Genomic DNA, 23,290 nt, shown 5'->3' with positions numbered 1-23,290 from the left:
CCTCACTCGAAAAACCTTTGCGGTTAATAGGCTGCCGCTCTTCGCGTTCTTTGAACTTCAGGAAAGTGTCTGTATAATGCGATTCACTTGATACATATTGAAAGTGTTCACCTAGACAATCCACCTGATCTTCCAGGCTATCACCTTGGCTACTTACTAAGGGTAGAGGATGTGACTCCCGGCCTATTAGTTTATTTACCCTACTCCAGACTTTTGTTTCGTCAGTGTATGAATTTATACTGGCAATGTACCTTTCCCAACTCTCTCTCTTTGCACGTCGACGCGTTCTTCTGCCCTGTGACTTTGCTTGTTTAAAATTTATCAGGTTTTCAGCTGTTGGGGAGTTGCGAAACAATCCCCAGGCTTTGTTTTGCTTTTTACGTGCTTTCCGGCATTCATCATTCCACCAAGGCAGGCGACGTTTATTATCTAGTTCATTAGTTTGTTGTATGCACCTTTCAGCAGCGTCAATGATAAAACCTGTTATATACTCCACAGCATCGTCTATGTTAAAAGAGGCAATGTCATCACGGCTTAAATATGTTATTTGTCGGAAAAGTTCCCAGTTAGCCGAGTCAACCTTCCATCGCGGAACGTGTGGCGAGCATCTATCATGTTCTGTTAAGCCTAGCATAATTGGGAAGTGGTCGCTCCCAAGGGGGTTCTTGAGAACAGACCACTCCAGGTATGGCATTAGTGTACTCGATGCTATACTTAAGTCAATGGATGAATATGTGTTATGTGTAATGCTGTAATACGTAGGCTCTTTCTTGTTAAGTAATGATGCGCCTGAAGAAAACAGAAAATTTTCAATCAGGCGACCTCTCGCATCGCAACGTGAGTCTCCCCACAAAGTGTTATGTGCGTTGAACACAAGGAAGTGGAGAGAACGAACGCTGGTACAGCGCTCGTACTGTCCACTCTTTCTCGTGTGTACCTGCCTGCATCGCCGGTTTCTTCTTCACAAGTACGTATGAACTTGCCCAGCAGGAAACTCTGCTGAAGTTCAGAAGCGCCGGTGTCCAAATCCACGCCGCGGCCACAGCTTCCTGTGTGCAGCGAAAGCCAGTCTCGAAGGCCATGCTTTTGGTGGATGTGCGTGCGCCGGAAACGATTTGTGCAGCCCGAAATATATACGTCATTGTCTCAGGTTTCAGACATCGCCTACATCATCCACTTTCTCGAACGCGCAGGAGACGCTGGGCAGCGGTGACAACCCGTGCGACAACCTGTACGAGCACGTCTGCTCGGGATGGCTGCCACGAATCTCGGTCGTCAGCACAAAAGACAGGCAGACGACGCTGTCAAGTTGCACGCGTATTCGGTGCTCAAGCACCTAGCAGAGCACGTGATCTGTATGACTCCCTACTGTGCCATAATAAGCCAAGATTGCGTGTTAACACATTTGCCCTTCTCCTTGGTTCTCTCTCACACATCTGCCTACGCGCTTGCCGTTCTAAGGCTAGAGAGTTATAGCCCGCCGTTACCACGTACTGTTCCTGTACCGATAGTGTTGAGAAACTTGAGTGTAATCTCAAAGGACTAAGATACACACAACATCCTGCTGTAATTTTATGTTAAACATAGATTGTTTACGTTGCAAAACCAATACGATTTATATTTTCTCTTCTGCCACTTTTAAAAACATTCAAATTAGGCCTCTTGTGTTTACTGGTTGAGTGGTTTGGAAGGGCGTATTCTCTGTACACTGGAGATAGCGTGAACATTCACTGCAAGCCTACTTCATACCACGTACGTGTTACCTTTTGTTATTCTCGAAACAGCCGTGTACACATGACGCAGATTCTTTACAATTCGATACTGAGAAAATGAGTACTAATTATACGTAGATGTTTCTCTTCTATTTTTAAAGACTTTTTTTCTAGTTGCATGGAATGTATACGGCAATTCGTACTACTCAGGTAAATAAACTGCAGAGGTGGACACTACTTGCCAAAGATAATCGCACCGTCCGGAAGCTAATTGAAGATATTCTCTAATGAACTCTTGAAGTATAATGCGAAATTCAAGGCGAGCAGTAATGAAGTTATGTCTCCTTAGTATAAATACTAAAAAAAAATGCGAACCTTGCGGCGGAGGCTGATTGCTAAAGAGACAGCGGAGCTGATGGGCACCTAGCTAGTCCTGGCTTTTGGGCTAGGCTAAGCACTGCCAAGTCATCCCCAGCATTTCCCGGAATTTGTCTATTATCGATTAGCTATCGATTGGCTATCGCAAGGTATCGGCCACGTATTTGGCCTAGGCTAAGCACTACCAAGTCATCCCCAGCATTTTCCAAAATTTATTGATTATTGATCAATTATTCATTAGCTTTTTATTCTCTATCAATTGCCTATCGACGACTGACTAAGCTTAAATAGTCCCAACCATGCTTATCTAGACTTAGCCAGGCGCAGCTTCGCTAGTTCACAGGGTTATGTGGCATTGCGCTTGGACCCTTTCAGCACAAACGCCAGGATCGGCCCACATTTTTGGATTCAGCACACACATTCATCATCATCAGCCTATATTTTATGTTCACTACAGGACGAAGGCTTCTCCCTGCGATCTCCAATTACCCCTGTCTTGCGCTAGCATATTTAAACTTGCGCCTGCAAATTTCTAACTTCATCATCCCATCAGGTTTTCTGCCGACCTCGACTGCGCTTCCCTTCTCTTGGTATTCATTCTGTAACCCTAATGGTCCACCGGTTATCCATCCTACGCATTACATGGCCTGCCCAGCTCCATTTCTTCCGCTTAATGTCAACTAGAATATCGGCTATCCCCGTTTGTTCTCAAATCCACACCGCTCTCTTCCTGTCTCTTAACGTTAGTCCTAATATTTTTCGTTCCATCGCTCTTTGTGCGGTCTTTAACTTGTTCTCGAGCTTCTTTGTTAACCTCCAAATTTCTGCCCCATATGTTAGCACCGGTAGAATGCAATGACTGTACACTTTTCTTTTCAACGACAGTGGTAAGCCCCCAGTCAGGATTTGGCAATGCATGTCATATGCACTCCAACCCAATTTTATTCTTTTGTAAATTTCTTTCTCGTGATCAGGGTCCCCTGTGAGTAATTGCCCTAGATAAACGTACTCCTTTACAGACTCTAGAGGCTGACTGGCGATCCTGAATTCTTGTTCCCTTGCCAGGCTGTAGAACATTATCTTTGTTTTCGGCATATTCATCTTCAACCCAATTCTTACACTTTCTCGATTAAGGTCCTCAATCATTTGCTGTAATTTGTCTCCATTGTTGCTGAATAGGACAATGTCATCTGCAAACCGAAGGTTGCTGAGATATTCGCCGTTGATCCTCACTCCTAAACCTTCCCAGTCTAAGAGCTTGAATACTTGTTCTAAGCATGCAGTGAATAGCATTGGAGAGATTGTGTCTCCTTACCTGACCCCTTCCTTGATAGGTAACTTTCTACTTTTCTTGTGGAGAACCAAGGTAGCTGTAGAATCTTTGTAGATGTTTGCTAAGATATTCACGTATGCCCCCTGTACTCCTTGATTACGCAATGCCTCTATGACTGCTGGTATCTCGATCAACTGAATCAAATGCCTTTTCATATACTATAAAAGCCATATAGAGAGGTTGATTGTACTCCGCAGATTTCTCGATTACCTGATTGATGACATGAATATGATCCATCGTAGAATATCCCTTCCTGAAGCCAGCCTGTTCTCTTGGTTGGCTGAAGTCAAGTGTTGCCCTGATTCTATTGAAAATTATCTTGGTGAATATTTTATACAATACTGAAAGCTCGTAATCAAATTGTGGTTTTGGCGCGAAGCCCCAGAATTCAATTCAAACACCAGGTGGTCTAAATTGATTCGCGGTCTCCTACTATATGGCATGACTCTAATCGGATCGTGCTTTCGGCTTGTAAAACCCCAGAATTTAACTTTCTTGTCAATATGTGCTGTAAATTAATCAAAAACCTAATTAGTGGAATTAGGTTAATTACTCCAATAAGCAGGTTAGTGGCAGTTTTGTGGCAGTCTACTGTGCATATGCAGCCAGAATTTTTTTTTTTTGCGAAATGATGCTGTAAAAGTAGAGATGAAGGCGTTCGTGGACGCCTACGCTGCCGTAGCGATGTCTGGATTGTCGTAGTTACCGTTCCCGTCCCTGTTCTCTGAATAATTCACTGTACGCCGTCTGGCCAAACACACTATTTGCACGTAAATAACGCGACCCTAAATATAACGCCAGGGGCACTTTCCGTTTCTCGGAAACAAAAACTATACGTTTTCGTTTCCACACGTATATTACGCGAAGTGGCGCCGCAAATACATAGGACAATACGCGTAAAAGCGGATGACTACAGGCCGCTTTATTTATCGCTTCTGCGAACTACCTCCACAAAATACAGTGAAAAGACGAGTGAATGCACGATTTACTCTCTCTAACCGCTGAAGTCTTTGTCACGATCAGCGAGTCGTCCTTCATGCCACCAAAGTTATTGGACAGGCAGCGCTTAGAAATCGCCGCGACGCAATCGAACGCGGTAAGACCATTCACACATGGTGCGTTGATGCAGCGCGCGACTTCGAATACCACTTGCTTGACGTGGTTTCACAACAGCGCCGATCGTTTTTGCTCAAGGTTGTCACTGTAGTACGCCGTAACCGTAACAATGCTGCACTAACGTTATAAATCGGAACAAGCAAGATAGCGCGAAATACACGGTGGCAACTCCGAGCTCACGCGTTCTTGCGCGAGGCCAAGTTGCAGCGATAGAGAGAGAAAAAAACGCGTAATGCTCATGCCTCGAACCGGAATACGTATAACGCGAGACTCGTTACACGCATTATACTTTTATACGGGAGGAGGTGTTCGCGTGCGAGATTACCTGTCCAAGATTCTCACTTTTCCCCCCAACAATACATCATGCACACTTCACCACATTTCCCAACGGTAATGCGGCCAAGCTATGTAAGCCTCTTGCCGCGATGTCTCCCTTGGTTAGCTCTTCTTTCCTATCGAATATTTCACCGCGTACACAGTACCTTCGCCTGCCACATTTATTCTTTATCTACAACATGCTTAAGGCAGTAAAATGACACTAAAATGACTGCCGAAGTTTCCGCAGCATGCACACTAGCAGCTCGCAACCGATAACCACAAAAGATCCAAGTCATAACTTTGAAGTGCCTTCACGTTCGCATTGGCGGCAGCTGCCCGGCGCACCCTCTCACCAAAAGATGCCACCAGGGGAAAGCATGGCGCAGGCCGTTTCTAAACATTTCCATCCCATGCAGTGCAGTGAGAGCTACGGGATGTATCAGCCTACCGGCATAGAGAGGGGGAGGGAGAGAGAGAGGGAGAAAAGGCGGGGGGTTAACTAGAAGCGAGTTTCGGATTTGCTACCCTGCACTGGGGTGGAAGATGTCGAGGTTGGAAAGACGCCTACCAGCATGCATAAAGAACGAGAAGGGCTTCCCTCTGGGCGAAGCTTCACGAAAGGATCTGCGCAGAACAATGGGCGAGACCCACCCTTTCCCTTTTCAGTGAACACAGCAGGCTCTCGTCAGATCGGCGCTCTTGTCTCCTATATAGCATAAGGCCGTGAACTTTGATCCATGACATCATACTACTCTATCCGACTGCCTTAGAATCTAATGGGGATCATCATCATCATCATCATCATCATCATCATCAGCCTATATTTTTTATGTCCACTGCAGGACGAAGACCTCTCCCTGCGATCTCCAATTACCCCTGTCTTGCGCTAGCGTATTCCAACTTGCGCCTGCAAATTTCCTAACTTCATCATCCCATCTGGTTTTCTGCCGACCTCGACTGCGCTTCCCTTCTCTTGGTATCCATTCTGTAACCCTAATGGTCCACCGGTTATCCGTCCTACGCATTACATGGCCTGCCCAGCTCCATTTCTTCCGCTTAATGTCAACTAGAATATCAGCTATCCCCGTTTGTTCTCTGATCCACACCGCTCTCTTCCTGTCTCTTAACGTTAGTCCTAAGATTTTTCGTTCCATCGCTCTTTGTGCGGTCCTTAACTTGTTCTCGAGCTTCTTTGTTAACCTCCAAGTTTCTGCCCCATATGTTAGCACCGGTAGAATGCAATGATTGTACACTTTTCTTTTCAACGACAGTGGTAAGCTCCCAGTCAGGATTTTGTAATGCCTGCCGTATGCACTCCAACCCAATTTTATTTAACCCAATTATTTTTTAATGGGGATACTCCATAGTAATCCGCGGTAATTTTGACGTCACGACTTTCATCACACCGCGAGTAGCATGACGCCATAAAGCAGAGGCGTGTCTTGCCTTGTCAATCGACAGCTCTTTACAGTGGTGACGTCACGGCGATGCCTCGTTGGCGTCACGACGTGCGAAAAAAAAAAAGGAACCAGAACCGCTAGGAGATGAGCATGGAACTGCTTTCTTCGATTTTCCGCCACGCAGAGCCAGCTGCCCAGTTCACCAGGGATAGTGGTAGCGGCATTCTGCACAAGACACGCGTATTTATTTGATGTGTTCGAGATATTCAGGAAGTGGTTGGTCTCGAAGTTAAAATACGCTAGACGGAGCTCCTGTAGTCGTAAACATTGAAGTAGGAAAGCGAATAAGATGGAACAAGTTTAAAATTAAAATAATTTATTCGGCAAGAACGGAAACTGACACAAAATTACAAATGGCTTATTTGATTACGAGCAAGGCGGTAAAAGAACCCGACAACTGTGATCTCGCAAACACGAGAAGCAGGAAGCAAAACATCGTGCTGCGAAGCACTGGCAGTGCTGACAATCAATAAGTGCTTGAGTCCAAGGACTCATCTATATAGTCTAGCAGGATCTCGAATATTATGCTGTCGTTTTTCAGAAAACCACCGTTTTTCAGAACATCCAAGTCCATATTGAACTCTCGGTGAAAATGCTTCATTGAGTCGAGATCGCGAGGGCATACGCAATGACCATCACTCGGACCGTCTAAAGAATAGTCGGTGCCCGGATGTCGCACATTCACGCACCAGTCATTCAGGACACACTGAGAACCCGCCAGCAACCCGTCAAACACAATCTCCACAACGAGGTCACAACTTCCCCAACACCTGCGCTTGCAGACGGTTATCGTAAGATAAGTGTCCCTGGTGTGCCACAAAGTGGCCTCGGCAAACTTTCTGTCGTCCTCCTGGCAGAGGAAAATTTCGTTCCCGTTTTCGAGAGTCAGCACGTAGCATGCCCTGGCAAGTTCTTCGCCCAACCCGTGTTCCAAGGACAGCGCGCTGGTTAAGCGCCGAAACCTGTCCAAAGAGTATACGAGAGGCTCAGAAGACGCAGTCACCGGGTTTTGGCCATGCCGCGTGACATTTTGCCGCAAGTACTCCAGCGTGTTCAGCGACATGTGGGCAAACTGCTCCAACTTTCGAAGTATGAGCCCGTTCTCCGAGCACAATAATAGCGGCGACGGGCTGGGTTCGTCCGCCGGATGTCGCGGAGACCGAGACTGGTACGACAACGTCGCGCCGACCGCGGTCGCGATTACGGCCAGGTCATCCTTTAAGTTCTGCTCGGATGTTCCGAGCGCGTGCGTGAGCTCTGCAAACATAGCTTGCCGACTCCGGCCGTTTTCTACGAGAGCAGTTATCAGGCTCTGAAGTCCAGACAGCAGCTCGTCGTGACGAAGGTCCTTCAACAGCCCCTTTAGGTCTTCCAACGCGTTGCCCAGGTCCTGAAGCGTCACTCCTGCAGCTTTCAAGGACGGTTGCTTCGCGGCCACGGAAGAACCAGCTGCGCCGCATCTAGCTACGTAGTGCACCGACAGGTCCTTGTGCAGGACTCCCTCGCCACAACGCGAACATTCCACGGTATGGAACGTGCATTCGGTCTCGTAATGACGCAGCAGCTCGTCCATCGTGCCCTCAAACTTGCAGCCTTGCGATTCGTTCCAGCAATGAACCTTCAAATGCAGGAGAAAAGAACCAATGTAACAGATTAGCAGATTTCTGAAATTTGCGCTAAGAGACTGCTGTAGGGGGGCATCGTGACATGGCACAAAACCGGAATGCGGCCCGACGGCAGAAATACCCGCCCTGCAAACCATCTCTGGAACAGGGCCAGCTGAGATGGGACCTGTCAAACCATCCGGAATTTTCAAATTCAGTGCTAGGTCCCTGGGGGCTGTCATTATATTCGGGTTATGAAATTTCATTGCTTGCAAAGGCATAAATGGTATCCTACAATGGGTCTACCCGCAGTGCGTAAAGTTTAACGTTGAAACTAACCTTGAAACAAACGCGAACAACCGGTAGGTAATTCTGCAATGAAATGGAACGTTAAGGAGCATGCGTTCTCGTGTGAATGCAAAAATTGAATATACAAAGACATAGTCACAAAAATTTGCAGAAAAATAAAACTAGCAATCAAGGATTTGAACCATTAGAACCAAACAGCACATTCCAGGGTTGTTAAAATGCTCAGGGTGGCCGGCTGGTGCATCTGCAATATTTATGCTTTTTTGGTAGAAGACATTACTTGACCCAGGCAAAGCGAAATAACAGACAGACAGCGCAGACAATGCATCCTTGCCTAAGTCAAGAATGCATTACCAACTCTGCCAGCAAACCACCCTTCTGAAGGCTTTACTAATCTTCAAGGATAATTTATTCGTGTGCATTAGCAATACCGTGTTGCATTCAATAACTAATTCTAACCCGCACACTGCGTCTGCAAGTCACGATGAATTTCCAACATTAACCAATGTCATACAGCTCGGATTAGCCTAATCGTAAATGTAATGTTGACATTCGCATGTTTGTGTTGTCCTACCTGTAAGTATGCTTTGCGGGTATCATTACAGACTTGCTTATGGGCCGATGACGTCGGGAATGGGTCGTCACAGTAGGTTATATGAGACTTCATTGAACGTCACGCTCAGCCGATCCCATTAGCTCGACAGGGCTTCCCAATTTCGCGACAGCCTTCAATCATTTCGGGCATCATTTTGGCAGGCATAATTCAAGGAAATCGGTGCCATGAACAGTCGTGAGCACAGTTCATAATGCCGAACGAACGTCGACATCGCAGCATGTCCTTGTTAGCTAAGCCTCATACCTACCAGAGGTGGTGTAATCTGCGACAGTACACTAGCATAATTGACACCCTTTAAAGTGAATAAAGGCGTAAGTCTGCCTATAACTCACACCCTTGCACCCAAAAAAAAACGGTGTAGGGGTGGGAGTATATTTACACATTTTACACTTTTAAGGGTGTAACTTATTTTATAGTGTAGGAGCAAGCGCTGATGTGAACGTTGTGCGATGCTATACGTTCTCTTTCGATACATATGCCCTGCCACACGAGATGCGCAGGCCAACTTTTATTTTACGACGAGGCGACGGGAAGAACATTGAACGAATAAGGCGCCATCCGCAATGCGCCTGTTATTTTACGTCTCGGGAAATTAACACGACAAAGAAAAATACCCGATTCATTACCTTGTCTCGCGTTTCTAGAAGCTCCCGTTTTACCGCCCACTTGAGTCACAAAGCGCGCCACGAAGTCGCTAACATTTGGGTAAGTGGCAGCTTATCAAACATTTGAATATGTATGCAGCAATGCCCTCACTGTGCAGATAACAGTGAATCTTCCACATGCTCCACGCTTCTTTCCTAACTGTCGCTGCAGCCTCCCGAGCACAGTCACGTATATAGTGATACGCCGACGCATGAAAAAAAAATCTAGCAGTGAAAGCAAAGATAGTATTAGCGGTACATGCAACACGCGGTTAAGTCCTGGCGATATACGGTAGTGCATCGCATGTAGCAGGCGTACAGCGTGCGTTTCCTGACGCAACAGCGTAGCACGTGATGCAGAGCAGTAGCGTATACCCCGAGCGATAACGCGCGTTATTTGCACTCTTCTTAGATAGAAATTAGAGCACGTATCACGTTTCACTTACGATTTTACGATAATCTGAACCCGTGTGCGATAGTTATCTCTTACACAAGGTGTTGTCTCATTCACCAGTGTTTCCAGCGCGTGCCACTCATGTTAGCGACGCTGTCGGCGCTGCGATTAGGAAATTCTGGAATTCTTCTCAAAGCACTTCTCTGATCTGCTTCGGTAGTTTGCGGCACAACAGGCATGTATTTTACGGTAAGAAATGGCGCGCTCCCGTGCAGGCGAAGTGCCGCTGCAAACTCGTGAAGCGCCAACTTTGGGGACAAGGTTGGCATATGTCGAGGACACTCGAAGCGCTATTACGATCGGTGGCTGAGAATGCGGGGACTGGCCAAAAGAAACGAAGGAACAACCGTACTAACAAACGATCTTTTATCGCCTGCTTGCTGCCAGTGTTCGCAGCTTAGCATGCCCTTGCCATCAGCTGCCCAGTGCATTTGTTTTAAATGGCCGCGTGAGAGTAAAATAAGGCACGAGGTTCCATGTAGGGACTGGAACGTTTCGACCTATTGATCGAGGCTGTCTGACAACCATCGTGACACACACACACGATGGCATTCGACGCGGTGGCGTAGTTTCTATGACGTTCTGCTATTAAGCCCGAGGACGGGGGGGATGAAATCCCGACCCTGGCGGCACCATTTCGATGGGGGTGAAATGCAGAAACGCCCATGTACCGTGCATTGGATGCACGTTAAAGAACCGCCAGGTGGTCAAATTAACCCAGAGTTCCCCACTACGGCGTGCCGTCCATGAAATCGGCGATTTGGCACTTAAGACCACAGAATTTGTGCTGCAAAACCATTACAGAAATCAAAACCAACGCAACTAAGTCCCCAGAAACGAACAAAAAAAAGAAACAAAACTCATTTGCTGGGCCCGTTTACGAACCTAGCATTTACAACCTATACTTCCACATTTGTTCAAACTGCAACTTTTGATTCAATATTTCTTTCCCTACCCCCCTCCGTCCCCCGTGAACAAACGTGTATAAGGATTATTGCTTAGCATCACCCGTATCTGCTGCTTTCTGTACATTAGGGACACTAAACAAGAATGCTAAGACAAGCTGAATCGGTACATCGCACTTCGGCAACAGGAAAACAGCCACTTTTACTCTTAGGCGTGCAAATACCCATAAGTGCAATCATTGCAAATGATGGACGTTTTTGCAAAGGACGACCATAGCCGTATCGTTTTTGTTTTTTTTCTCACCTTAAACCTGTTCGCTTCCCGCGCGGACAACTCGACAAAGGCGCATTGCGTTTCCTCGAACGGCTCTTGATCCAAGGGACACAGCCCAACGAAGCTTCCTTGGGAGTTGGCCGCGTGGCAGGATTGACACAGGACGTGCGAGCAAGGTAACACCACCGTCCGCTTCGGAATCGTACGACAGAGGCCGCATACGCGTACATTGGGCACGTCGTCGACAAACCGCGTCGGTCGCCAGTTGACGCCTGCGACCACGTGATCGCGAAAACGGTGCACCCGTCCCAGTTTCGCATCCGGCATGGCGGTGTCTGCAGCTATACTGATCCTGAACTCGCACGAAGTCGGTGTGACTTGTCTTTGCTTCTTGTAGTACGATAGCTACAGCGACTGGCGCGTGACAAGGGCACATAGTGTCACGTGACATCACGTGACACTATCCACGAGCATGGCGGCCATGATGACGTCGCTGAACCACATCATAACACGTCCATTTTTGTGCGTTTTTTTTTTGACGGTGACCGTTTCTAGCCGGATTATCTCCGTTTTTCGATTTGTCGCTTGACGCAAGACAACGGCTGTCGTGCTGTCAGGCTTTCTGTCTACGCTGCAAAATATTTTGCACCCTGAAAAGTAAATAAGGATGCAAATGTTTCTGTACGTCACGCCCATATGCCCTTTTTGGGTGTTAGTATGTGAGTTATCGACAGAATTACACCCTTTTTTCAACTTTTAAGGCTGTAATAATTTTAAAGTGCACGCGGCTTCGGTAATCCAACATGGCGGCCATGATGCCGTTAAAGAAATTCAGGGTTTTACACGCCAAAACCACGACTTAATGGGGGCAAAGTTAATTCCCATGGTTTCGAAACGCTTGACGAAAAGCTGTCCAGACTCATTTGTCAGCGACCTCAACAAGGGGGTTTATGCGAAAAGTGATTGAAGCGCGACTAGGTGACGGGGGCGACAAATCCTAATAAGAAATAAAAAATCATTTTAAGATAAGAAAAAATACATGACAAACTCTATTCTATTCAAACAAAATGCAGTTCTTAATTAGTCTTAAACAGACGCGACGTGCAAAGAAAACACGATTGCATTTTACTTTAGGGGTAATAAGAATACAGGGTGTTTCAGCGAACACTTACAAAATTTATTTAAGATTGCCTGTGGCAGATAGCCCAATTCTAGTTAACGAGCTGGCCTACACGAAGAGGCGGACATTACTTGCACAAAAATTGAAATGCATAATCGAATAATTAACAAAAATTCACTAATTAAGTTGTTAACTAATTACCTGATGGCCCATATTGCAATTTACAAGTTGTAGCCGTGGAGTTCGCAAGGCGGATCCATTTGGAATTAATTCTCAGGATGACGCCAGTTTTGAGATATAAATTCCCGAACTTTGCGGAGAAATGCGCTGGCGTTCCAGTTAATTTTGTGCTTCAATGCATCAAGCGACGTTTTGTTAAGAAACTAACTGGAACGCCAATGCATTTCTCCGCAAAGTTCGGGAATTAATATCTCGAAGCTGGTGTCATCCCGAGAATTCGTTCCAAGTGGATCCGCCTTGCGAACTCCACGGCTACAATTTGTAAATTGCAATATGGGCCATCAGGTAATTAGTTAAAAACTTAATTAGTGTATTTTTGTTAATTATTCGATTATGCATTTCAATTTCTTGTGCAAGTGATGTCCGCCTCAGTAGACCAGCTCATGAACTAGAATTGTGTTATCTGCCGCAGGCAACCTTTGAGAATTTTTGAAAGTGTTCGCTGAAACACCCTGTATATTTTCTTAGCGCCCCTGGTAGAAAAGGGTGGCGTTCACGCCGCTATGGAAAAAAGCGCGCTCGTAAGGTTCTTCTGCTAGGATACGCCCCCCTCAAAATGTTTTGGTGTTTTGATGCACTGTGCGGGATTTCTGAATACCAGTGACGCGCTGTTTACGCTTGCTCAGCGTGGTGTTTCCGAGGTGTGTTAACACGAGTAAAAGTGTTCAGCGAAAAGTTTTCACGCGATGTGAGTCGGGAACACCGGACAACTGGCGAGGTAAGGCCTAGTCAGGAGGTTTAAGCCCTCCTTTTGCCTTACCTCGCGGGCAAACCTTGTACCTGTTTTGCCCGAATAAAACAAAGTGTAAGCTGTAAGCTGTACACGACTGGACATGCTTTTGGTTCGCTTCTGGCCTTCCATGGGTCACGTGACTTTCTGTATCTCGCAACGCTACCTTGAAACATAGAGATCTAAGGATTTCGCCTTAAAAACATTACTTGGACAAATGATAATAGGAACTTCGAAAGCCACGATCACAACACCTTGCCACCAGGGCCGGTATTTTGTAGCGATGCCTTTCCGGTAATAATGCCTTTTCGTGCTTATCGCGCTTTGCCAGTGGTCAGAGCGACGGTCCGCACGCGTTATCAACGGGATCAGCCAGCCGTGAGCGGTAGATGATAAGACTACAATAGAATAAGTCATAAGGCATCCCTACAAAATCGCGGCCCAGCTATTATGTCGTGCGAAATGGCGTTGCTCACTTGAACGCGGCGGTTTCACCCGAGCTTCTTTAGTTCGATGCGTGTTTGTTCAAAGTGTGGCGTGCGCTTCCCTTGAAAGTTTGCGTGACCTAGTGTATGGCATTCATTGGCGAAAGGTGTGAGTGCAGGTTTTCTGTTATTGTGCAAGCTCACGCTGCGGCATCCGACGCGCTGTGTCCGTCGTGACGATAAATGCGGAAGGCTCTGCGAAGAACCGTCGCGCTATGTTGGTTCACTGTCCGTAACACAGGCTCTGACTGTCCGATAGGCAGCAAAATTAGTAAGTCGAATGTTTTCTAAATGATAATGTGGGACAATGTTGTCTTGTCTGGTAACTGATGGATTTACATGGTATCGCATGGAATTGCGAATGATTCTGTGAAAAAGTTTCGCATATGTCGCTATACATTACGACTGCGTGCTGACCATACTACTTTTCATCCACTGAAACATGTTTTCTTTGGTCAGGTAGATTGGTTACATTATTCTAGATGAATATCAGTGAAAATGCTTTTGAAACCTATGTGGCACTGTCATTTATTTCCATCCTATTCGCTCACCTTCCAAAGGAACCTACTGGAGCAATTGCCGTCAATAACAGCCTAACTGTGTTCACATTAAGACATAGGCCACTCTAGTTTAATGACACGCTGGCGCTTCACCCTAGGCGAGTCGCAAGCTTGCCTCAGCCTGAAAAAAAAAAAAGATAACTGCTCGCGTGGTGGTCGAAATGCCTGACGCTTAAGAAATTCAAACGTTCGCGCCAAGCAGCATAAAATCATGACGTCATGGCCATCTGCGGTTGTGAGGTCACTTTTAAATGCAAAGCATTTCTTGGCGAACATTTGCTAGTTTGACAGTATCTATCTATCTATCTATCTATCTATCTATCTATCTATCTATCTATCTATCTATCTATCTATCTAGCCGCCTACGTCTTGGTGGTCTCAGGGACGTATCGTTAACTTTGTACTTACCAAAATTGGCATACTATGACAAGAGTGTATGACGAACATAAATGATAGGTCACGACATGAATATCATGATATGTGTGTCACGTAGGTCATAAAACAGCTGCCTACGTCTCGGTGCTCTCATGGTCGTTACGTTAACTTGGTAGGTACCAAAATTGGCATAGTATGACAACAGTGTATGACGAACATAAATGGTAGGTCATGACATGAATGTCATGACATGCATGTCATGTAGGTCATAAAACAGCCCCCTAAACTGACAATGACCCCAACGAAAAAAACATTAACACCCAAAACCACTGATATGGCTTCGGACGTGGTACTAAGTGAAGGCAACACTAAAGGATGATGCTAGAAGTCATAGTCATGAGCATGACTAAGCAAAAATGACAATGACTCAGCGAAAAAAGATTAACACTCAAAAACCACTCAAATGGGCTTAGACGTGGGTACTAAGTAAAGGAAATGCTAAAGAATGGTGGTAGAAGTCATAGTCATGAGCATGACTCAGCAAAAATGACAATGACTCAGAGAAAAGAAATTAGCACTCAAAAACCACTGAAATGGGTTCTGACGCGGGTACTAAATGAAGGAAATGCTAAAGGATAATGGAAGAAGTCATAGTAATGAGCATGACTCAGCAAAAAAGGGGTTAACACTCAGAAACCACTGAAATGGGTTCTGACGTGGGTACTAAGTGAAAGAAACACTAAAGGATGGTGGTAGAAGCCATAGTCATGAGCATGAGTCCGCAAAAATGACAATGACTGAGCAAAAAACATGAACACTCAAAAACCGCTGAAATAGGTTCGAACGTGGGTACTAAGTGACGACAGCACTAAATGATGGTGCTAGAAGTCATAGTCATGAGCATGACTTAGCAAAATTGATAATCACTCAGCGAAAGAAGATTAACACTCAGAAACCACTTAAATTGGTTCGTACGTGGGTATTAAGGGAAGAAAACACTAAAGGATGGTGGTAGCAGTCATAGTCATGAGCATGACTCATAAAAATGACAATGACTCAGCAAAACAATTAATACTCACAAACCACTGAAATGGGTTCGCACGTGGGTACTAAGTGAAGGAAACAGTAAAGGATGGTGGTAGAAGCCCTAGTCATGACCATGACTCATAAAAATGACAAGGACTCTGCGAAAACAAGGTAACACTCCAAAACCAATGCAAGGGTGCGGGTGTGTTACTAAGGGAAGGAAACACTGAAGGATGGTTGTAGAAGCCATAGTCATGATCATGAGTCTGCAAAAATGACAATGACTCAGCAAAAAACATGAACACTCAGAAACCACCGAAATTGGTTCGGACGCGGGTACTAAGTGAAGGAAACACTAGATAGTGGTAGCAGTCATACTCATGAGCATGACTCATAAAAATGACAATGACTCAGAGAAAAAAGGTTAACACTCAAAAACCAATGGAATGGGTTCGGGTGTGTTACTAAGGGAAGGAAAAGGCTAAACTTCAATGGTTGAAGTCATACTAATGACATGGCTAAGGCTTTCGCCTTAAGGTCTCCTAGGCATTGCTAAAGGGAGTCCTGAGGACTCATGAAGTGAATGTCATGCACGTCATGTAGGTAATGAAAAAGCCGCCTACGTCTTGGTGCCTCGTGGTCGTTTCGTTAACTTGGTAGGCGCCCCGCACGCATGACATCGGTTCCCACAGGGCATGGGATATGCCGGTTTTTTTTATTCTTTGCTTGCCGTTAGTTGTCTCCCCGATACGTAGATGGCGACGGTTGTACCGAGCCGCCAGTTTCGATACATGTGGGCTTCTATGAAAGCTTCGCTACCAGTATTAAATATACGTACCTTGGGGCCTGACACTGCCCCTGCCGTGATTAACTCAGTGGAAGCTTCCCTGATTATCAGAGACACCGTGAGATAGAGAACAAAGCGCGCAAGGAGAAATAGTTGACGCAGCAGATTTGAAACTAGGCGGTAAAGTTGATAATCCCCTCTTGTGCAACTGCTTCTTGCCCCTATGATTGCAGCGTTCCACGTTTCGTTCATTATGCATGCGCACTAGAGCAGCACGCCCTAAAGAAAAGTAACAAAAAATGAACCCAAGCCAGGTAACACGCTCCTGCTATCTCCAATAAGCCGGGAAGCTTGCACCTAATTAATCGTGCCAGGGGCGGTGTCGTGCTGGTGGGAAGAGCCTAGAAGACGAAACTTTCATTTCGAGTGAACTTGGTGCGCATGCGCTATTGTTGCTGCTCTCGTCGCTACGAGCCATTGTAGGCGTTGGCCGGTTGGCCAGTCGACGCTCGCGTGGGAGTATTATAGAATCGGTGGTCTTTACATCGACCCTAAACGTAGATCTACATCGTTTCCGCCAGCCTGCTGATAAAATTATTTCAAAAGGCATATCTTTGTGACAGATACGCAAGGCAAGAATCAGCTGTCGAAGTTGCATCTACATTCTGGCTGTAAGAGCAAGTCACGGTACGTACAGTCGAGTGCAAAATATTAGAGACCACGGGAGCGGTGACTGAACTGCATGGCTGCGCCTTCTGACGGCTGCACGCCGAAGTTCGAGAGCGCGTACTGCGCACGCGCGTCCTTTCTTACCTGCCAGCCTGCTCGTTCGCTCGCTTCAACCGCGCGCGCACCGGAACGCGTGAGAGAGCGCAAGGTGTCACTTCTGCAGTCGCCGTCGAATCGCCCGAATGATGATGTCGTCATATCGTGACGAAAACATTTCATTTGCACTGGCAGCGCTCGGAGCGCGCCACTCTCTGCACCTTGCTTCTTGACGTTCCGCGGCGCGAAAAACATGCTTCGCGTCACTTTTTTCTGAAATCGAGTTTTATGATAAGGTCAGAAAGCAGCGATGTCTTTTGCGCTCCACTTCCAGAAATTTAAGCATGATACAATTATTTGTGGTACTCAGTCCAAATATCATGTGCCCAGACACATGCGTGAAACCACTGAATATCGAGCAGCTGGAGAGAAGAGCCAGGGAAGAGAACGGTGAATCATCGCAGAAGGCACGCGGGCAAGTACCGAGTGTCCGATCTGCCGGGTTTCAATGCAATGCAATGCATAGTTTATTTGGGAAGAATAAAGAGTCCCGCTCAGCTACGGGCTGTGAAACGCCAGACACGCTTTGTACCACAACACGGATATGACCCACGCGTCACCCACGCGCTGGCCTTCGCGATCTCCAAATTATGCGACGCATCGCGCACACTTCGATCGTTTGCAACGCGCCGCATGAGGCAGATTGTCCGCGCCATCCAGACAGCAGATTGTCCGCGGCAAAATGAAAACACGTAGTAGAGGTGCGCTCAAATTTCGCATTAGGAATTCTCGTAATGGTCGGGGTTTCCTTTTCATTACTGTTTCTGAGAACAAAATCTGCGATGATTCCCCTTTCTCTCCCTGGCTCTTCTCTCCAGCTGTCGATGTTCGGTGGTTTCACGTATGGTCTGGTACATAATATTTGGACTGAGTACCACAAATAATTGCATCATGCTTAAGTTTCAGGAAGTGGAGCACAAAAGACATCGCAAAAGACCTTATCACAAAACTCGATTATAGAAAAGGTGACGCAAAGCATATTTTCGTGCCGCGCAGCATCAAGAAGCAAGGCGCAGAGAGTGGCGCGCTCCAGCGCTGCCAGTGCAAATGAAGTGTTTTCGTCACGATATGACGACATCATTACTCGGGCAATTCGACGGTTACTGCAGAAGTACAGTGGCTAGCAGAAGTGACACCTTGCGCTCTCTCACGCGTTCCGGTGCGCGCACGGTTGAAACGAGCGAGCGAGCAGGCTGGCAGGTAAGAAAGTACGCGCTTGCGCAGTACGCGCTCTCCAACTTCGGCGCGCAGCCATCAGAAGGCGCAGCCATGCAGTTTAGTCGCCGCTCCCATGGTCTCTAATATTTTGCACTCGACTGTACATTGTATGTAGATGGATTCTAGTAAAAGGCGGGAAAATAGTCATTTTTCGGGGGCGACGATTTATGCCGATTTCCAGTCTATGGTGTGGCCCATGTCCACAATGTGTTCGGTCAATGCATTGTCTGAGACGGTGTATAACATTTCTGAATTCACCGATGTCTGATGCCTCACAGTCTCTGCAATCTATCTTGTAAACAACTCCTAGGAAACGTGTCCATTCCAAATCATATCATGTGCAAACAAAACTGCCCCTCAATTTATATGAAGGCACGTGCGCAATTTAAACGGTATGTTTTGCATGTTCCAGGCACGTATGAAAGGGGCACAACGCTTTTTTTTTCGGGGCTTTGTCTTTATGTCTTACAAGAATGAAAGCGCCGCCAGCTTGAATGCCGGCGCTTATGACCACAACCAAAGAGTGATAACGCTTGCGCCACTACCTTGGTCCTTTGACCATCCTTGATCCACGGCAAAAATTACGGACGCGCATGAAGTCTCCTTCGCTGAACGTAGTCGCACGATGCCTGTGCGACTGGTGTCCTGAAACTGTTTGCGGGTGACCCGCTCCTCAACGGAGGGCCTGACGAGGTCTAGCCTAGTCCTGAGGCGCCTCCCCAACAACAAAAGAGAGGGTGCCTCTGCAGTAGTTGCTTGCGGAGTATTGCGGTACGACAGGAGGAAGTCTGCGAGCTCCGATGGTGATGTGGGTCGGCTGGACTTCCGAAGTGCACCCTTCAGCATCTGGACGAAATGTTCTGCCAGACCGTTGCTGCTGGGATGATACGGAGCTGTTCTCACGTGTCTGGTTCCTACTCGCTGCAGCTACTCCTGGAAATATGCAGAAGAGAACTGAGTGCCGTTGTCGGACACTAAAGTCTCGGGGAATACGAATCCGCATAACAGTTCATGTAGGCATGAAATGGTTGCTTCAGTGGTGGTTGTCTGCACACTTCTGGCCATTTTGCATGTGCATCAACCACCACGAGGTACGTCACTCCGTTTTATCGGGCCAGCAAAATCGACATGCAACCATTGCCAAGGGCGCGTACGCCATGCACAAGGATGCAAGGGGGCTTTAGGTGCAGATTGCGATTAGACGTGCAAGCGGTACAAGACGCGGTGAAACTCTCTATGTGACTATCGATAAAAGGCCCAAACATAGCTCCTTGCTAGTTCTTTGGTGCGAACAACACTGGGATGACCTTGGTGCAACTCGTCCAAAGTGAACGTGCGAAATGTTTCAGAAACAAGCATGTACGTGCATTCCCAGCATAATGCATCCTCGATGTATGGACTGTTCTAGTCTTCTATAAAGAACAGTTTGATCTCATCCGTACACTATGCGGCCAGCCTGACAGGATATGATGGGTCACAGTACGGAAAGTGGCATCATGTGAAGTTTCACGAGCAATATGATTGCTGTTGATTGGCATAGTGTCAAAGCGTAGGTCATAAAAAGATTCTTCCTGCTCTTCGAACCGTCGACTGTATTATTGGCAGCCTAGGCAAGCATCTGTGTCAGCGTTCTGTGCAGAAGGCCGGAACTTTAATGAAAAAGAATAGGCCGACAAACCTACTGCCCATCGTTGTAGTCTTGCGGCGGCAATTGCTGGTATGCCAGTCTTGGAACCAAAATTTGTAGCCAAAGGCTTGTGGTCCATGAGCAAACAAAATGCCTTGCATACACGTAGTAATGGATTTTTTAACACTGAACACAAGAGCTAAGGCTTTTTTTTTTCAGTTGGCTATAGCATTTCTCAGCACGACTCAAGGTGCGTGAGGCATATGCTATTGGCCTTATCTGACCGTTGGAAAAAATGTGCGACAACACTGCACCTACCCATTAGCAGACGCATCACAAGATAACTGCAGGGCAGGCCTGGATCATAGAGCTCCAAAAGATTGGAGCTGATGAAAGCAGCTGCTTGATGTGCTGAAAGGCGCAATCACAAGCCGTGTTCCAATTCCAGGCGACGTCTTTCTGCAGGAGCCTGTTTAAGGGAAAAATGGTGGATAAGTTTGGAACGAACTTTCCATAGTAGTTTATCAGGCCCAGTAGCAATTGAAGTTGGTGCTTATCAGTTGGCACCAGTGCATGGTTATCGCGCCAGTTTTGCGTCCGTTGAGTGGATGCCGTGTTTGTTGATTACATGGTCCATATAAGACAGCTCGTCACAAAAGAATTCGCACTTCAATGGTTTGATGCGAATTCCACGTTCTGACAGTCTTTTGAGAACTGCGTCAAGGTTCTGCAAGTGTTCTTCCTTTGAGCGACCCGTAATTAGGATATCGTCAATAGCAAAACATGAAGTTGAGGCCCTTCAAGACATTATCCATTATTTTTTGAATATTGCAGTTGCCGAAGCAATTCCAAAGGGTAGACGATTCACGGCGTAAAGGCCTTGTGGGTGTTAAGCGTAAGGTACCGTTTTGACTCTCGATCCATTTCTACTTGCTAGTATGCCCTGTTAAGGTCAATTTCAGAAAATTGCTGTCCGCCAGCGAGGGCTGCAAACAGCTCGTCGGGCTTGGGTAATGGGTAATGTTCTACGTCTAGTATGGGGTTCAATGCCCGTTAGTAATCACCGCATACTCTTATTGACCCGTCCCGCTTCAAAACTGGCACCACCAGAGTGGCGTACGCTTACTCGTTACCGGGGTCAATATGCCCATCTGTTCTTGTCTAGACAACTCTTGCTCAACAGTACTTGTTAGAGAAACAGGAACGCTTCGAGCTTTGAAAAATTTTGGCATCTTCCCATCTTTGAAAACAAGAGTTGCCTTCTCACCTCTCGAATGGTGCCTAGCTCGTTCTTGAAGAGGTCCTTATAGCGGTAAAGCAAGGGTAGTAGCTCGGGAAGTCGTTGAGCGCTTAGCGATGTCTCACACTGTAGCTGTTGCAGGCGACGAACTTGACTCCAATCAACGCGCACTTGCTGAAGCCAGTTGCGCCCAAACAGCGCTGGACCGCTCTGGGGAAGCACATACAGCGGCAAGCGCTGGCACTGATTGTTGTGCTCAGTCTAAGAACAAACAACCGCATGGCTCACAGGTTCACTCGTGTAAGTCCTGAACGTCAACTTAGTTTCCTTCAAAAGTACTGTCAGAAAAGTGAGCAGAACTGACCCAGGGACATTACCGAAACGGCGGCTCTCGTATCAAGCTCCATTTGCAAGGCAACACCCTCAACAATTAAGCTGAGCATGATGGGGGTCTCCTGTCTCTACATCTTTCGTTGCAACACTTTGCAGGGGTGGTTCTGATGGTTGTAACACCCAAATGTTCTGAACTGTTCGCTTTCGCTTCGGCTGCATTTCTCCTTGCCGCCTTAGGCAGGCTTTCTGAATGTGCCCTTTCTTGTTGCAGAAAAAAACAAGTCGCATTGATGTGCAGACACGCCTTGGCAGTATGAGTTGAGTTACAGCGGAAGCACTTTGTTGTTCTCCTGGTGGGCAACTGATGCACCCCAAACTCGCTTTCAGGCTTCGAATGAGCAGCTGTAGCATTAGTGAGTACAGCTTCCAAGCTGTTGCACGGTCAATGGCCTGTTGAAACGTTAGATTCTTGTCTTCCGAAAACAAGTGTCTTTGAATGTCAACTCTGAGCAAACCGCACACAAATTTCTCTCGAAGCGACTCGTCAAGAAATGCACCAAACTCGCACGTTTGCACCAATGCCCGTAACTCCACCACGTACTGTGGTATCATTTCATGTTCCTTCTGCCCTCGGCGATGAAACTTTGCTCACTCACCTATGACTGACCGTTCAGGGGTCAAATGTTTACGAAGCAGCTCGCACAAGCTTTCCAGAGACTTCGACTTGTAGAATTGTCGAAATGTTCTACTTTCCCCAGCTGCAGACTCGTGGTTGCTTTCGCCATACTGTCCCAACCAGCTGCTTCTCGACTGTCCATGCGTAATCTGTCAGCAGGTGAATTCTGTTGCCGTCAGGCAGGAGCTTGTTCCCTGCTGGCAGCATCCCTTCCTCGTCGCCAGTTAATGTCGTGTCTGACGGAAGGACAGCGCAACGGTGGTGCGAATACAATACGGCTTTATTTAGCCATCAACTTAACAGCGGCGGGCGAACCACTGTTTGGTTGTGTTCAAAAGCGCCGGCATTCAAGCTGGCGCGTGCTTTCATTCCTGTAGCATAAAACCGGGCAGTTCGCCCGCCGCTGTTAAGTTGATGGCTAAATAAAGCTGTAATGTATTCGCTCCATCGTTGCGCTGTCCTTCCGCCAGACACAACAATATGTCAGGGCTGATATGTCCGCAGAAGTTGACGGGTGTAAACCGATGCCTGCAAGATGTGTGCAATTCTTTTTTCTGAGAACCTTTCTCTCGGTACAGTCGAAATGCCTGGTTGAATAAGGATGCTGCCACGGAGTGCTTGTGGCCCATCAGTTGTAGCGAGTTGAAGCTGAGGGATCTGCCTGTGTGCATAGGCTTTCGGCACACAGACTTGTCAAAGCCAGTAGCTGTGTGCTCCACACGGACATCCAGGAATTCAATACGACTATTGTCCTCCTTCTCCAACATAAACTGAATGCTTGGATGAACAGAGTTTAGGCAATCAAGAAAAGGCAACATGTCACAGCGGCGCACCACACCAAAACAGTGTGGTGCACAGCACTGTTTTGGTGTGGTCGCCCAAATGTAGTCAAAGCCGTACATTCTGTGGTCTCCAGAGCTCGGTT

General features: G+C 46.8%; 1 protein-coding gene across 1 annotated transcript; it reads right to left on the bottom strand.

Annotated features, from left to right (window-relative positions):
* Positions 1 to 6,622: 6,622 nt before the first annotated feature.
* Positions 6,623 to 11,499, bottom strand: LOC125940693 (uncharacterized). The gene is made up of 2 exons (XM_049657132.1): positions 11,154 to 11,499; positions 6,623 to 7,935 (listed from the first exon to the last, which is right to left on the bottom strand). The coding sequence occupies exons 1-2, from the start codon at positions 11,448 to 11,450 to the stop codon at positions 6,784 to 6,786; spliced, it is 1,449 nt and encodes a 482-aa protein (XP_049513089.1). The 5' UTR covers positions 11,451 to 11,499; the 3' UTR covers positions 6,623 to 6,783.
* Between the last annotated feature and the right edge of the window lie 11,791 nt (positions 11,500 to 23,290).

This window comes from Dermacentor silvarum, chromosome 10, assembly GCF_013339745.2.
Source record: "Dermacentor silvarum isolate Dsil-2018 chromosome 10, BIME_Dsil_1.4, whole genome shotgun sequence".
Classification (NCBI taxonomy): Eukaryota; Metazoa; Arthropoda; class Arachnida; order Ixodida; family Ixodidae; genus Dermacentor; species Dermacentor silvarum.
The sequence above is the reverse complement of the archived record's forward strand: the minus strand, read 5'-3'. Positions and strand labels throughout refer to the sequence as shown.

Coding starts and splice junctions, on each gene's coding strand:
- LOC125940693 (XM_049657132.1), bottom strand. CDS start 11,450: ATGCCGGATGCGAAACTGGGACGGGTGCACCGTTTTCGCGATCACGTG. Junction 7,936..11,153: donor GGGAAGCGAACAGGTTTAAG/GTGAGAAAAAAA, acceptor CTGCATTTGAAG/GTTCATTGCTGGAACGAATC.